The 15,064-nt window shown below is 31.2% G+C and overlaps 3 protein-coding genes and 1 long non-coding RNA gene across 5 annotated transcripts; 1 reads left to right on the forward strand and 3 right to left on the reverse strand.

Moving 5' to 3' along the window:
- Positions 1-346: 346 nt before the first annotated feature.
- On the reverse strand, positions 347-8,253 carry Nipsnap (protein nipsnap). 2 transcript variants are annotated; one of them, XM_075298632.1, is made up of 7 exons: positions 8,147-8,253; positions 7,376-7,439; positions 2,012-2,191; positions 1,785-1,953; positions 1,597-1,721; positions 908-1,050; positions 347-848 (listed from the first exon to the last, which is right to left on the reverse strand). In XM_075298632.1, exons 2-7 carry the CDS (start codon positions 7,423-7,425, stop codon positions 700-702), a joined length of 816 nt encoding a protein of 271 aa, XP_075154747.1. In that variant the 5' UTR covers positions 7,426-7,439; positions 8,147-8,253; the 3' UTR covers positions 347-699. The 2 variants fall into 2 exon arrangements, with proteins under 2 accessions (XP_075154747.1, XP_075154746.1); XM_075298631.1 differs by having other exon boundaries at positions 8,052-8,209.
- LOC142228251 (uncharacterized) lies at positions 4,703-6,951 on the reverse strand. The gene is made up of 3 exons (XM_075298630.1): positions 6,798-6,951; positions 5,417-6,731; positions 4,703-5,358 (listed from the first exon to the last, which is right to left on the reverse strand). The coding sequence occupies exons 2-3, from the start codon at positions 6,618-6,620 to the stop codon at positions 4,985-4,987; spliced, it is 1,578 nt and encodes a 525-aa protein (XP_075154745.1). The 5' UTR covers positions 6,621-6,731; positions 6,798-6,951; the 3' UTR covers positions 4,703-4,984.
- LOC142228253 (uncharacterized) lies at positions 7,004-8,177 on the forward strand. Its single transcript, XR_012720111.1, has 2 exons — positions 7,004-7,201; positions 7,294-8,177. It is a non-coding gene; the product is annotated as an uncharacterized LOC142228253 (long non-coding RNA).
- A 4,005-nt stretch (positions 8,254-12,258) lies between the features above and the next one.
- On the reverse strand, positions 12,259-13,999 carry LOC142230814 (uncharacterized). The gene is made up of 4 exons (XM_075301438.1): positions 13,576-13,999; positions 12,530-13,527; positions 12,348-12,418; positions 12,259-12,280 (listed from the first exon to the last, which is right to left on the reverse strand). The coding sequence occupies exons 1-4, from the start codon at positions 13,997-13,999 to the stop codon at positions 12,259-12,261; spliced, it is 1,515 nt and encodes a 504-aa protein (XP_075157553.1).
- Positions 14,000-15,064: the final 1,065 nt, after the last annotated feature.

Genomic DNA, 15,064 nt, shown 5'->3' on the forward strand with positions numbered 1-15,064 from the left:
CAAAATGGCAATTTCTGTATCAGTTTTATTTTTTATTTTCTTTTTAGAAATCTGCATTGAGATTGTTGCTAGATTTTTAGGTTTTAAGTTATTTTAGTTAATTTTGTATGTAATTTATAATTTAAATCACGATATTGTCCCGTATTATATATCTATCAACATGGGGTTTAGTCTGATTAAATAAATAAATAAATGCGATTACAAGAATAACGTATATGCAAAATAAAAAAACTACTTGGTTAAAAATTAGAGGCCAATTACTGGAGACCACAGTTCTAAATTTATATTAACATTTCCAACCACCCACGTTACCCATATACGACAAAAAATATTAAAAACAAAAACATTTGTCTTTAAAAAAATTATTTCTTACTTTATTTTATATAAATGCTGTTTTACAGTTTTATTATCAAATAATCTTTTATCTTAAATATTTAACACGATTTATATGATTTTCATTACTTTTAAACAATTCATAATATTTATATTCAACAAGTATATCTTGTATATAAATGTATATGTGATAACAACGCTTTAAGTTTTTCTTTTCTTTCTTGAAAGCCAATAAGTATTAAGTGAAATGGAAAATAGTAAAAGTGTGCAGTTTTCGTTGAAGCTCAAATCACATTTTAGAATATTTTTTTTTAATTATTTATGTGCGTATGACTACTTAGCTGGACAAATAGTAACATATTCAGGTTACTGAGTGGGAGAAAACTCTGTAGGTGCTAGAATGCGACAGTGCATTTCCCTAATCAAGGGGACGGTATAGGCAACACATTCATCCCATCCTGGTGAACGCCAGGCAGCTTCACGGGTCTCTTTGCGTTCTTGTAGTGACTTGTAGCCTGTAAGTGAAACCTATTATTTTACCAAAACATTGATTTCAATAAAAAAAAATACTTACACCAAATATGGTGCACATTATAAAGGCGACCAATTTGCGAGAAAAATCCCGCAAAGGCTTCGTTATTATTTTTACGGAAATTAATGGCACGTGCCCAATTGTTACCCCATTCAATCATGGTACCTGGTTTCAAACGGTATGACCTGTGTGAAAAAAGGGTATCATATAATTTAATTCAATTTGAATCACAGCGTCTATATACACTTGAAGTAATAATAAGGTGACATCTCTGAAATATTTAACTACAAAAGTCGTATAATTTGGGAGAAATTAACAATAAAAAAGGAACATTGACATCAGCGAAGACTTTTAGGTATACGACAGTGCCTCTAGCGGAGAATAGTGACAATATATTCCCCTTTATCAATTAAATACTACTGATCGAACAGGAGCTAGATAGTGGACAAAAGTATCTTTAAAGCCAATTTCTGTTATACGAAATGAACTGAATTGCCATAAAGCTGATTTTTCTTAATAATTTTAACTGTTTTGGACATCCTAGTCAAACGAAAGCATTCGTTTGGGATATGAGAAATTCAGTGTTATTTTGTATATAATTTTATTAAGTTAAGGTTAGGTTAAAGTGGCAGCCCGATTTAGTTTCAGGCTCACTTAGATTATTCAGTCCATTGTGATATAATTTTATTAAATAACCTATAAATAAATAAATTTGTATATTTTAAACTTACCGCATTTCGTATATATTATTTCCCGTACGGCTATGAATTTGTGGCCAATAGCTGAATGGTAAAAGATATTGCAAATGGCGAGATCTTAAAAATTTGGAACGATCTTTCATTAATCCCAAATATTCCTAAGAGCATAAAATTGAGACTTTAGTAAGCAAATTCAAGTCCATATCTAAGGAAATTCTTACCGGATCATGCCACAAGTCTTCTTTGGCTTCATCAATCTTCTCAAAACCTCCAGTATATTTCCATAAATGAACACATTGATCCATATCACCAACTTGGACTGTCCATGATGCCACCAATTTCTGTGATAATTTGGCTTTTTTGTCTCTAATCAAGTCAACCGTAGTTTTGCTAGAATTTTTTGATGTTTTTATATCATGCCGTTTTCATGGTAGTGTACAAAACTTACTAATTAGTTAGGTATTCTGCCATTGAGTCTGGACGGACATTGTGCGTATGCAGGGCATAGATGATCTCTTTATCACTAAGCATTCGACTATGGGATTCTTTTGTTGGTTCAATTTTACGTACCAACAATTTTGAAAACCATGAATCTGATTCACTGAGTGGTGCTGTGGTTGAAATGCAACTGTAAGAAATAAAAAAATTACAACTATAACAAATTTGCAGTTTTATTTGTTTCAATAAAAATATAAAGTAAAAATTAAAGAAATTAAATGTTTGAATTGAGTTGAAAATGTGAAGAAAAGGAAATTTTTATGTCATTAATATAAATATAAAGTCATTAAGTTTCGAATATCCGACATTTTATGGTAACAATTGCCGATGGCAAGGCATCTTAAAACTTCCTAACGTTATCTTCTAATCTGTAAGTTCTCCCAAATGGAGTCTATATCTAACATAGATAAAAGGCAGATAAAAAACATTGATAATTTTTCCGTTTTTAAAAATAGAATAATTTCATTTTAATGTAATTTAATCTAGAAATTTGTAAAAAAATATGTAATAATAACTATATAAGTTAAATAAAAGAAATAAAACAAAACATATAATACACTTAAGTACTTGATCGCTTTATGTTATATATAGGAGTCTATAAATAATTATGAACTGATATGAACCAATGTTCGAATAATAATAAGAGGGCCAAATGTTGTCAAAATTTCATTTCTATAGGAAATTTTTTCAAAATTTCATTTCTATAGGAAATTTTGTCAAAATTTAATTTTTATATGAAAATTTTTTCAAACTTTCATTTCTAAACCGAATTTTGTCAAAATTTTATTTCTATACCGAATTTTGTCAAAGTTTCATTTCTATAGGAAATTTTGTCAAGATTTCATTTTTATAGGAAATTTTTTCAAAATTTCATTTCTATACAGAATTTTGTCAAAATTTCATTTCTATAGGAAATTTTGTCAAAATTTCATTTCTGATGTGAACCAATGTTCGAATAATAATAAGGCCAAATTTTTTAAAAATTTAATTTTTTGCCAAAATTTCATTTTTATAGGAAATTTTTTCAAAATTTCAATTCTATACCGAATTTTGTCAAAATTTCATTTCTATAGGAAATTTTGTCAAAATTTCATTTCTATCGGAAATTTTATGCAAATTTCATTTGCGTAAGAAATTTTATCAAAATTTCATTTCTATAGGAATTTTTTTCAAAATTTCATTTGCGTAAGAAATTTTATCAAAATTTCATTTCTATATCAAATTTTTTCAATTTTTCTCTTTTATAGGAAATTTTGTCATTATTTCATTTCTACAGGAATTTTTTTCATAATTTCATTTCTAGACGAAATGTTGTCAACATCTAGTTTCTATAGGAAACGTTGTCAAAATTTCATTTATATATACAATTTTGTCACAATTTCATTTTTATAGGAAATTTTATCAAAAGTTCATTTCTATTGGAATTTTTTATCAAAATTTTAGTTCTATAGGATATTTTGTCAACATTTCATTTTTATAGAAAATTTTGTCAAAATTTCATTTTGTCAAATTTCATTTCTATAAGAAGAACCCAGAACTCAAATTATGGGATGCCAGTTTATATGTGGGCCATATTTAATTATGTAGCGATATGGAGCAATTCCTACAAGAGCCTCCGGATGTCAAATCTGGAAGTCGGTTTATATGGGGATTATATATAATTCTGGACCGTCATGGACCAATTTTTGCAAGGTTCTTAAGGGACATATATATTAGTACCACGTATCAAATTTAAAGAGTATCGCATTCAATTTTCTATTCCAAGAATCTACAGAAGTCAAATCTTGGGAATCGTTTTATATGGGGGCTTATTTCTATAAAAATTCATTTCTTTAAAAAATTTTATCAACATTTCATTTCTATGCGAAATTTCGTCATAATTTCTTTTCTATAGGAAATTTTGTCAAAATTTCATTTCTATAGGAAATTTTGTCAAAATTTCATTTCTAAAGGAAATTTTGTCAAAATATCATTTCTATAGGAAATTTTGTCAAAAGTTCATTTCTTTTGGAATTTTTTTTATCAAAATTTTAGTTCTATAGGATATTTTGTCAACATTTCATTTCTATAGAAAATTTTGTCAAAATTTCATTTTGTCAAATTTCATTTCTATAAGAACCCAGAACTCAAATTATGGGATGCCAGTTTATATGTGGGCTATATTTAATTAGGTAACGATATGGAGCAATTCCTACAAGAGGCTCCGGATGTTAAATCTAGAAGTCGGTTTATATGGGGATTATATATAATTCTGGACCGACATGGACCAATTTTTGCAAGGTTCTTAAGGGACATATATATTAGTACCACGTATCAAATTTAAAGAGTATCGCATTCAATTTTCTATTTCAAGAATCTACGGAAGTCAAATCTTGGGGATCGTTTTATAGGGGGCTTCATAGGGCCTGAGACCAATATTTCGATGTTATACAAACGGAATAACTATGTTAGTATACCCCCATCTTATCGTGAAGGTTTTTTTAAATATATTTTCATGATATAGGGTAAGTGCAGCAAATGTGATATACCCATTTGTTTTTTGATAACCAAATTCTTAGGTTTAGTCCGGCCAGGCTAAGATTTTACAACATTCATGTTACTAGTGTTAGCCATCCATGCAACTATGAACGAAAAAACACAATTTCAGATATATTTGTGTATTTATTGAAAAACTCATTAAACACGAATTCACAAAATGTGCAGGTAATGTGGTACACCATATGATCGTATTGTGGTATACTCTATATACCACGTTACCAGGAAATAATTTCTATACATATTCTGTCAAAAATTTAGATAAGTTTTTTTTGTAACTTATGAAATAAATAATGCTAACAAAAATAATGAAGCAGAAAACATTGCAAATTCATTAAATTCTACTTTGGTAATACATACTAATAAACCTAAATAATGTTTGTTTAATTTAATTACAAGAAGTACAAATGAAAACTACGCTATCTTTAGGAATACATTCTACATGAGCCCAGAGTTGTTCGCATTGCAGACATAAAGTCCATTCCTTTATATTTACATCATCGTTACAGGCTCTTTCGCAATAATTACACAATGCGTGTTTTATAGGTGGCGCATCTAAATACTCCTCTTCATCTGATGTGTCAATTACAATGACATCATTCTCACTTGATAGAGATTCAACACGAATTTTCTTTCTGTTTTCTGTATTTTTAGATACATTATTAAAATGTGAATTTGAGACATATGCACGTTTTTTACTAATATTTTCGATGCTTTGAATTAAATCATTTTGGTATGCCGAAATTGTTGTTGTTGTTGTTTCTAAAAAAATAAACATTTTTCAATTATCGAAATAAATTACCAGTATGTAGATATCTACCTGAAAACTTTTCTGCTATGAAATCGTCATCGGTGAAAATGCTTTTATTGAAAGGATAAATTCCTGTCACTCTAAAACCATTTACAGCTATTTCTTCAGTCTGAACTTTCACGTAGGCATTATTAAATAGGCCAGTAATATCATAAGGTGTCGGTTTTCTTCCCTCCTCTCTGGTAAATCTTCGTATTTCTTCATTGTAATATTTTTTTAAAGGGCCCATAAATGTTTTGTCCAATGGTTGAAGTTTATGTGATGAATGAGAAGGCAGTGAAATAATGGTGACATGATGTCCTCGTGCAAGGTCCAGCATTTCGATATTGCGAGTGTGGCTGTAATGGCCATCTAAAATCAGTAAAAATGGGTCGGTTAAAGATGGCTTTGTTTCCTTTAAAAAGTGTTTGAACCACTCTGTAAAAATTGGAATTTGGACCCATCCAGATAAATGGCATGCCGACTTCGAACCAGGCGGAGCATCCTTTATAAGTAGCGGATTGTGATTTTTTCGAGGGAATATGAAAAACGGTGGTACAAACGCTCCTCCAGCACTCATGCAAGTAATGACGGTAACCAGTGACCCGCGCTCGGCAGATGTAATCATACCAATCTGTTTTTTGCCTTTTCTAGCAATTACTTGCGGTTGATGTGTTGGCACCACTGATAGTCCCGTTGCATCTACGTTCCATATACGAGAAGGTGGGAAATTGTGCTTATTGTATTCACCTTCAAGTGAATTAAAAAATAGATCGACATTTTCTCTAGAGAATCCACGATATATACTGGTCCCAGTAGGCTTTCTTAAACTTATTATGTTTGGATGACGTCTAATAAATCCATTTAACCAATATCTTCCCGCGCATTCTTTAATTACAGAAAATTTGTTCGGTATGTTATATATTGAGGCTATTTGAAAACATAAAGATCGTATATCTGCTCGTGTTAGTCTCCAGAATAGTGACTCCATTTCTAATATATATCTAACAAGTTCATTTTCCAAATCGGCACCTAATGCTGGACGTCGACCAAGCTTTGTTGCTAAAATATCTTCAATGGTCTTTGCGCTTCTTGCATAACGTTGTAAAGTTGTGTGGGGTACACCAAATGTTTTTGATGCCAATAGAATACCCATTGTTTTACATCTAACAGCCTGTATAGCAGCTCTCATATCATCTGCATTCCAATTCCTTGCTTCTCCCTTTTTCGGCATTGTTTTGTTTTTGTTTTTTTTATGGTAATGTGGTATACTATACTAAATTATCAGCTGCTAACTATACCACAATTGCTGCACTTGAGTTTAATGTAGATGTTTTTGTAAAAACTAAAAAAAAATACAACGTATATGTATACATCAATTGCATACATTCTATGCTTATTCAGTACTCACCAGTTATTTATAACTGAAAACTAATGAAATGAAAATATACCTTTCACACCAAACAAAATGTTTAAGAACCACCGAAAGCAGTCGACCACAGGTAAATGTGAATTTTTTCAACTGTCACAAAGAAAGAGTTGCAAACTGATCTTTGATTGCTTCATTCTCTGACAGTCGCAATCTATTTTGCTTGATTCTGTTATTCGTATGTTGTTAGATAGAGAAGGAAGATGTCATACCACATTACCAGTCTGTACCACATTTGCTGCACTTTACTCTATAAAATTAAACATGGCCCAATATATAAAAAATCAACTTATGAATGTGGCCAGTTGACATCCAATGAAACTGGGAGGCACCCTAATTAAAATGGAATGACTGAATCCATTAAAAACTGGAGTCTAGCCAATGACGTACGTATAATGACCATAACCTTGGTAGAAATTTGGATTCCAACTACATATTTACCAAACATGTTTATTTTGTGTTTTTTTTTTTTTTTAAGTTTAACTCGTATTCTATTATTTTCCTACGGAGTAAGCACATTTGTCTAAGGTACCGGATATTTTTATATACTACAGACTTACCGCAGCGTATTTGCATTGCCAGCATTAACGATGTTTCGTAGTTTCAACATCTTCGCAGTAAAAACTGTAATGAAAATCATAAACAATCTCAAAATTATTACATATAGTATAGTGTGTCGTCGATCTGGAATTATGTTAGGATTAGATGCAATAGATCAAGGTACATGACCTTTAATCATCGATGAAGGTGACCTATTTATGGGCGCAGAGTTAGAAAACGCATTTCCAGTAGAAATGCATTTTAAGAATGAAGGGTGTTTGCATTACGTTGTTTCTACTGACAACGCTTTTTATATTCACTGTGAGAAAAAAAATCCAACAACAAATAATACTTCATATCAGCAAATTATCAAACCCCACAGATGTTTTTGTTGATTTGCGCGATGGTGCGATACAGTGTTATTTGTTTTTATTGTATTTTCACATGTCCCTCTTGACGTCTTTTTATACATATCTCATATCTACACATATGTCTCTGCGTAGGATCCAAAAGTTATTTTTGGTTCACAGTTCAATTGGCCAAAAACAACGTATGCTATAGGGAGCAACAACAATTTTTGCTTTATTTTCATCTCTTCCAGTTCCATAAATGCGGCTTATCAAACCTCTTTGGCCGTATCTTGATTAATATTGATACTATACGTTGACACATCAGATATATTATCTCTTAACTTGCCTAGATCTTTTTTGTTGATAAATATAAATCGTTTATTGATTGGGAACAAAAATTTTATTTCTTATCCGACAAATAATAACTAAAAATTACCGCACCTCTCAATGACTTGGTTAAACAGAAAATAAATTGTGCATTCTTTTATGTTGTTTTTATTTTACTGCAATTTGTACCGACTGACAGTTATTTGAGTAATGTCAAATTTTATTCCTTTGTGCTATATCTAAATGATGACGCACGGCGTTTGGGTTCATTATATTAGGGGTAATCATAGGAGGCCATTCATGAGTACAGGCCGGTATGCACCTCTACCGAAATTTTCGGTAGCAAAAATTTATTTAAGTCTACAACAAAAAAACAGGGCTGTGTACACAAATTATAAACCAGCTAATCGCTTTTAAAAATTGTTAATATATGTTCCAAACATTCCTCAAATAAATTGTTTATTATTTACAGGCCTTTTAAAACTTTTACGCCCACAATGATTGTAATAAATTAAATGTTTGCTGCCAAAACATGCTTTTGACAACCCTGTTATTTTCATTAGAGGTGCGTACCAGCTTACGAAATTGAACGCTACCGAAAATTTCGTTAGCATAAATAGCAATGCATTTCTTATGGGAATAAAATTTTTCGCTAGAGGTGCATACCGGCCTTACACACGCAAATTTATTAGTCCCGTTCCCTTATTCTTTTCTTTTTAATACGTCATTCACATTATACTTCCAAGACCCACTTTACGCAGATTTTAAATGTCATTTGCCTTATAAAAAACATTTCAAATATACTTTTAGTAGATTTTGAGCTTAATGTGTATGGGTTATAATATATATAACAGTGACCAAAATTTTTTTGGATGTTGAGAAAAGCGCCGTCGCTAATGAGAAGTTGTACCACCCAAGATGCTACATAAAAGCATTGCATGCGATATCGATACTATCGATTTTTTTCCAGCAATTTTAAAAGTTTTTCATTAAACAAAAGTTTACTCTTTTCTCTTGTCTCATATTTTGGTGTACACTGGAAGAAAAAAGGCGGTATGTGGCCATTACCGTTTGGAATTAATAAATTGACTCACGTTACCTTTTAATTTTGGTACCACTTTGTACAAAGACTTTGTAATTATAACAAGATGTCCAAATTGCCTCTTGTTCTTGATTAGATAAAAGTGCACGACTTTAGGTTCACACACGTTCGTTATCTATTTTGCTGGTTGGCAGGTTTCTGTGCAACATTTTCTTCAATTTAAAATTGTATTCGTAGCAATCATGTGTGTAAATAATGTATAATAATTTGTGACTCTAAAATTTTTCGTTTAAAGGCCGGTACTCTGTTCGGTTTTCGCGTTGAAACTCCATACAAAACCAAAACATGCGAAAAACTAGCGAAATTTTTTCCATTTGTGGTACTTTGTTTTTTTCGAGTTGAAAAACTGACGTAACTCGCGTGTTCAGTATTTTCATAACATGGCGCCATTTGCAATGTGAATTAAGAAATAATTTATTTATTAAACTGATTTTTGTGAATTTATAACACAAAAATGGATCTGATTATTATTTAAAAATGTAATCTGATGATTGATAAAACTAACATGGAATTGTATTTCCATAATAAACTAGCAACCAACATCTACCGCTCCCTACTATATGGTAGAATATAAATAATTTATATAATATGAAATTTAAACACAAATGTTAACAAAATAAAAGCTTTATTTGGTGAATTATATTTTACAATCGTTTCATTTGTACTGGGCATCGGGATAATAAACACAAAACATAATTTAAACAAAAGGAGGCACAGCAATTGATGTTCCAAACAAGCATTAGCACTTCAAGCAACATGTATAGTACCGAGGTAGCAATGAATGGAATCACAAGAATTAACTGCTATGTTCCAAAAAATAAAATGCAGCACTGTAAAATTAGTTTTTTAATTCCATAGATATTTGTAAAATAACTTCGCCTGCTTCTTCTTTTTCAAATTATTTATTTTGTATGCGTGTGTGTGTAAATCGAGCAACTAGTTGCGTATGTATATGTAATCATTTCGTGACAGTCTGCGATGTTGTCAATACATTTCGACGAAATAAACGCAAAAAAGTCCCAAAATGGCTGTTTTTTTCCCTCAAAATATATTGTCAACACTATCATTTTTCAACGCGAAACAATGATTTAGGGGAACTTTTTTCGCACCAACAAACAGAGTACGAAATTTTCGGTAGCAAAAATTTATTTAAGTCTACAACAAAAAAACAGGGCTGTGTACACAAATTTTAAACCCGCTAATCGCTTTTAAAAATTGTTAATATATGTTCCAAATATTCCTCAAATAAATTGTTTATTATTTACAGACCTTTTAAAACTTCTACGCACACAATGATTGTAATTAATTAAATGTTTGCTGCCAAAATATGCTTTTGACAACCCTGTTATTTTCATTAGAGGTGCGTACCAGCTTACAAAATTGAACGCTACCGAAAATTTCGTTAGCATAAATAGCAATGCATTTCTTATGGGAATGAAATTTTTCGCTAGAGGTGCATACCGGCCTTTAGACAAAAACACGAACAAAAAGAGATAAAAAACAACAATTGACAAATAAAGAAGTTAAAAGAGGGAAACATTTTGAATTGGCCGCTACTAACAGGTTGGCTGATAAGTCCCCGGTCTAACAAAGAAAAACACATTTTATTGTCAAAATTCGTTTTTATTATTCAACATAGTTCCCTTCAAGAGCGATACAGCGATTATAACGACCTTTCAATTTTTTGATACCATTTTGGTATTACTCCTTCGGTTTTGCCTCAAAATAGGCCTCAGTTTCGGCGATCACCTCCCTGCCAACATTTTTTGAATTTGGGGGCGCTTCTGAGAATCCCCACTACGTCGAAAACAGTCGTATACGATATCCAAAACTCCTCGGAAAAGCGCCGTCACTCTCGAGAAGTTGTACCACGCCAAGTTACTACAAAAAAGTATCGCATGAGTGCAATTATTAGGTGCCCTTCTGGATACATTTAGAAGGACGCCAATAAGAGCCCCTTCAAACAATCAAACAAAGTGCATTTTAAGATAGTTGTAAAATAATCATTGTGGTCAAGTAAAACACGATTGTTTAGATGTTTATTAATTTTATTAAACATTTATAAATTCTCATAAATGTTGTTTTAATTAGTTGACCTTTAAACTTTTAATTATATTTGCTTAGTTCGGCTTGAGGTCATGTGAATAAAAACAGATGTTGTTGTTTTTTGAGTTGTATTTTTATATTTAAAATTTTCCAATATTTCGAGACATCTCCGATGCTCGTCTTCAGGGAAATTACTTTAAACAAAAAGAAAAAACATTTAACACATTAACAAAAAAAAAAAAATATATCATTACATGAAAAACACAGATAATTACATTTAAATTTAAAGAACAGTGAACTTCTTTACAAGGGAGTATATTTACAACTAAAAGCTAATCTGTCTTTCTATATTTTTGTACAATATTTCTATAAATATGTGCACAATGGTCCGTATCAGTCTTAAAATTCATTCGTCTTTCTGCAGGTACATTTATAATATGTAGCATCTCCAGAGTAAATCTCCTTTTATAATTGGTTTCTTGCGTCAAAATATCTACGTCCTTAAAGTTTGGTTTGTGTCCTGTTAAAGTGCAATGTGCTGCAAGTGCCGTCTTTTGCTCCAAGGGCTTATCAGTGGCTTTCTGATCAGATTTATGCCCTGAGAGTCTAGTTTTTAATTTGGTTTTCGTTGTACCAATATATACTTTTTGGCAAGTATCAGAGTCATTTCCATTGCATTTGATCTTATATACTACGTTTGACTTGTCTTCTTTCTTAATTTTAGATTTTGTCTTGCTGAAGAATTGATTTACTGTATTATGAGTCCTTTGTGCAATTTGAAATTTGTCCTTATTTAGCATGTTAGATGATTTGAATCTTTCCGAGAATTGGGGGACATATGTCAAGGGTTTATAACTTTTGGGTTCAATTTCGTCATGTTTGATATTTTGTTGTTCTTTTACATGTTGTATTAGGTCGTCAATCGTCTTATTCGGGAAATCATTTAATCGCAATATGGTCCTTATCTTATCTTCGTTGTCCTTATGAAATATTTTGTCGCTGATATCGTGTACTCTTCTTATAAAATTTGTAGCCGTATTCATTATAACTCGTCTAGGATGTTTGGAGTTGAAATTTATCAATCGTCCTGTGGCTGTTGGCTTTTGATACCAGTTAATTTTTATTCCATTTCTGTGCTTTAGAATTATGGTATCTAAGTATGGTAACTTGTTGTCCTCTTCTGTTTCCATCGTAAATTGAATTTGTCTATCAAAGGCGTTTAAAGCTGATAAAGTGGCCTGAACGTCATTTTTATTCAAAATACAGAACAGATCATCTACATATTTTGTCATTATTTTTGGTTTAATAGTCAATTTTTCCAATACTGAGTCCAAGAGTACTTCCATTACAATATCGGCGATAATAGGTGAAGCTGGTGATCCCATTGGCATTCCTTTACGTTGCTCATACACCTTGTCATCATATACAAAATATCTTGAGTCCTTTATACAAAAAGTTAACATTTCTATAAAAATATCCATCGGTATCTTCGTATAGTCCTTTATTTCGTCCCATTTTTCTTTTATAATCTTAATCGCCAAATTTACTGGAATGCTTGGAAAAAGAGATACTACGTCAAACGAGATCATTGTTTCATTGTCCTCAATCTTAATATTACTGGTTTTATTCTTAAATTCAATTGCGTCCTTTACATTATATTTGGAATCTTTCGTCAAATTTTTCAAAATATTTACAATATATTTTGATAGTTCATAAGAGGGGGAATTTATTGAAGAACATATCGGTCTTACAGGGACTCCTTCCTTATGTATCTTCGGAAGTCCATAAATTCGAGGGGCGTTAGCAGTTTTACATATCAATTTTAATTTTTCGTTGGTGTCAATGATGTTCATTCTGAATAATTTTTCCACCAGTTTGTTATTTTTGGTTTGTAGTGTTGATGTCGGATCTCTTTTTAAGCGTCTATATGTACAAATATCTCTTAAAATATTTTTCATCTTTATTTCATAATCGTCTTTATACATCGCTACGGTTTTTCCCCCTTTATCAGCAGTTAGAATAAGTAAATCTTTATTTTCCTTTAGATATTTCCGTGCCTCCCCCACTGTGTCAAGTATAAATTTCTCTTTCTTATTTGGTTTAGTCTTTTGTATGTGGTCATCTATAAGAGAAGCTAAACGTACTCTCGCGTTCTCTTGTTCTTCTTTATTGTCTAATGTTTGTATGCACTCATCGCCTTCAGCTATAACATTGAACAACGGAAAGGAAGTTGTTGTTGTCGGAAGAGAAAACTTGGGTCCTAGAGAAAGCAGCCATTTAACATTAGTTGGTATGGTTTTATTTGTGAGGTTCTCAAACCAACTTGTTTTGTTGTTCATGCCAAGCTCTACTTGTTGTTGTTGTTTTAATGCGTTTAGTTTTTTAATGTGAGTACTTTTAATTTTATAGTTGTGTGATATTCTGAGAGTATTTTCACTCTCAATGAATTTGTTGTAGTCATCCGTGCTCATGACTTTGCTTAGTTTATCTTTAGCATTAGAAATCATTATTGTATTTTTGTGTATTTGCATGTGTTTGTATTGTATGATGAGATTCAATACTTTAGTGTGAAAGTTATAGTTATGCTTTTCTAATTCTCGTTTGAATTTTGGCGGCAAGTTGTTAGTATTGAAGATGTTATAAGTATGTGTTGTTGTATTAGTGATGAATTTTGGTATAATACCTGCTTGTTTGCATTTTATTAGAAAAGTGGTTGATGCCTTTAGGGATGCTGCTTGCCTGTTACTTTTGGAATATTGTTTGATTATATTTTTCGTTTCTGTGTTATATTTATGTTTAATGTTTTTGTAAAGTTTCATTTTGAAAATTATTGCGGTGTGCCTTCCGTGTATTTTGTTGTTTTAATTAGTTGACCTTTAAACTTTTAATTATATTTGCTTAGTTCGGCTTGAGGTCATGTGAATAAAAACAGATGTTGTTGTTTTTTGAGTTGTATTTTTATATTTAAAATTTTCCAATATTTCGAGACATCTCCGATGCTCGTCTTCAGGTAAATTACTTTAAACAAAAAGAAAAAACATTTAACACATTAACAAAAAAAAAAATATATCATTACATGAAAAACACAGATAATTACATTTAAATTTAAAGAACAGTGAACTTCTTTACAAGGGAGTATATTTACAACTAAAAGCTAATCTGTCTTTCTATATTTTTGTACAATATTTCTATAAATATGTGCACAATGGTCCGTATCAGTCTTAAAATTCATTCGTCTTTCTGCAGGTACATTTATAATATGTAGCATCTCCAGAGTAAATCTCCTTTTATAATTGGTTTCTTGCGTCAAAATATCTACGTCCTTAAAGTTTGGTTTGTGTCCTGTTAAAGTGCAATGTGCTGCAAGTGCCGTCTTTTGCTCCAAGGGCTTATCAGTGGCTTTCTGATCAGATTTATGCCCTGAGAGTCTAGTTTTTAATTTGGTTTTCGTTGTACCAATATATACTTTTTGGCAAGTATCAGAGTCATTTCCATTGCATTTGATCTTATATACTACGTTTGACTTGTCTTCTTTCTTAATTTTAGATTTTGTCTTGCTGAAGAATTGATTTACTGTATTATGAGTCCTTTGTGCAATTTGAAATTTGTCCTTATTTAGCATGTTAGATGATTTGAATCTTTCCGAGAATTGACATATGTCCCCCAATTCTCGGAAAGATTCAAATCATCTAACATGCTAAATAAGGACAAATTTCAAATTGCACAAAGGACTCATAATACAGTAAATCAATTCTTCAGCAAGACAAAATCTAAAATTAAGAAAGAAGACAAGTCAAACGTAGTATATAAGATCAAATGCAATGGAAATGACTCTGATACTTGCCAAAAAGTATATATTGGTACAACGAAAACCAAATTAAAAA

This window comes from Haematobia irritans, chromosome 3, assembly GCF_050003625.1.
Source record: "Haematobia irritans isolate KBUSLIRL chromosome 3, ASM5000362v1, whole genome shotgun sequence".
Taxonomy (NCBI): Eukaryota; Metazoa; Arthropoda; class Insecta; order Diptera; family Muscidae; genus Haematobia; species Haematobia irritans.

What these genes read in the sequence shown, in the direction of transcription:
- Nipsnap (XM_075298632.1), bottom strand. Translation starts at nt 7,425, where the DNA reads ATGTTGAAACTACGAAACATCGTTAATGCTGGCAATGCAAATACGCTG. An exon ending in GCAGAATACCTAACTAATTA is followed by an intron (nt 1,954 to 2,011) that starts GTAAGTTTTGTA and finishes AAAAAATTCTAG; the next exon opens with CAAAACTACGGTTGACTTGA. An exon ending in AAGACTTGTGGCATGATCCG is followed by an intron (nt 1,722 to 1,784) that starts GTAAGAATTTCC and finishes TTATGCTCTTAG; the next exon opens with GAATATTTGGGATTAATGAA.
- LOC142228251 (XM_075298630.1), bottom strand. Translation starts at nt 6,620, where the DNA reads ATGCCGAAAAAGGGAGAAGCAAGGAATTGGAATGCAGATGATATGAGA. An exon ending in CATAGCAGAAAAGTTTTCAG is followed by an intron (nt 5,359 to 5,416) that starts GTAGATATCTAC and finishes TTATTTTTTTAG; the next exon opens with AAACAACAACAACAACAATT.
- LOC142230814 (XM_075301438.1), bottom strand. Translation starts at nt 13,999, where the DNA reads ATGAAACTTTACAAAAACATTAAACATAAATATAACACAGAAACGAAA. An exon ending in ACACAACTATAAAATTAAAA is followed by an intron (nt 13,528 to 13,575) that starts GTACTCACATTA and finishes AACAACAAGTAG; the next exon opens with AGCTTGGCATGAACAACAAA. An exon ending in GAAACAGAAGAGGACAACAA is followed by an intron (nt 12,281 to 12,347) that starts GTTACCATACTT and finishes TGGTATCAAAAG; the next exon opens with CCAACAGCCACAGGACGATT.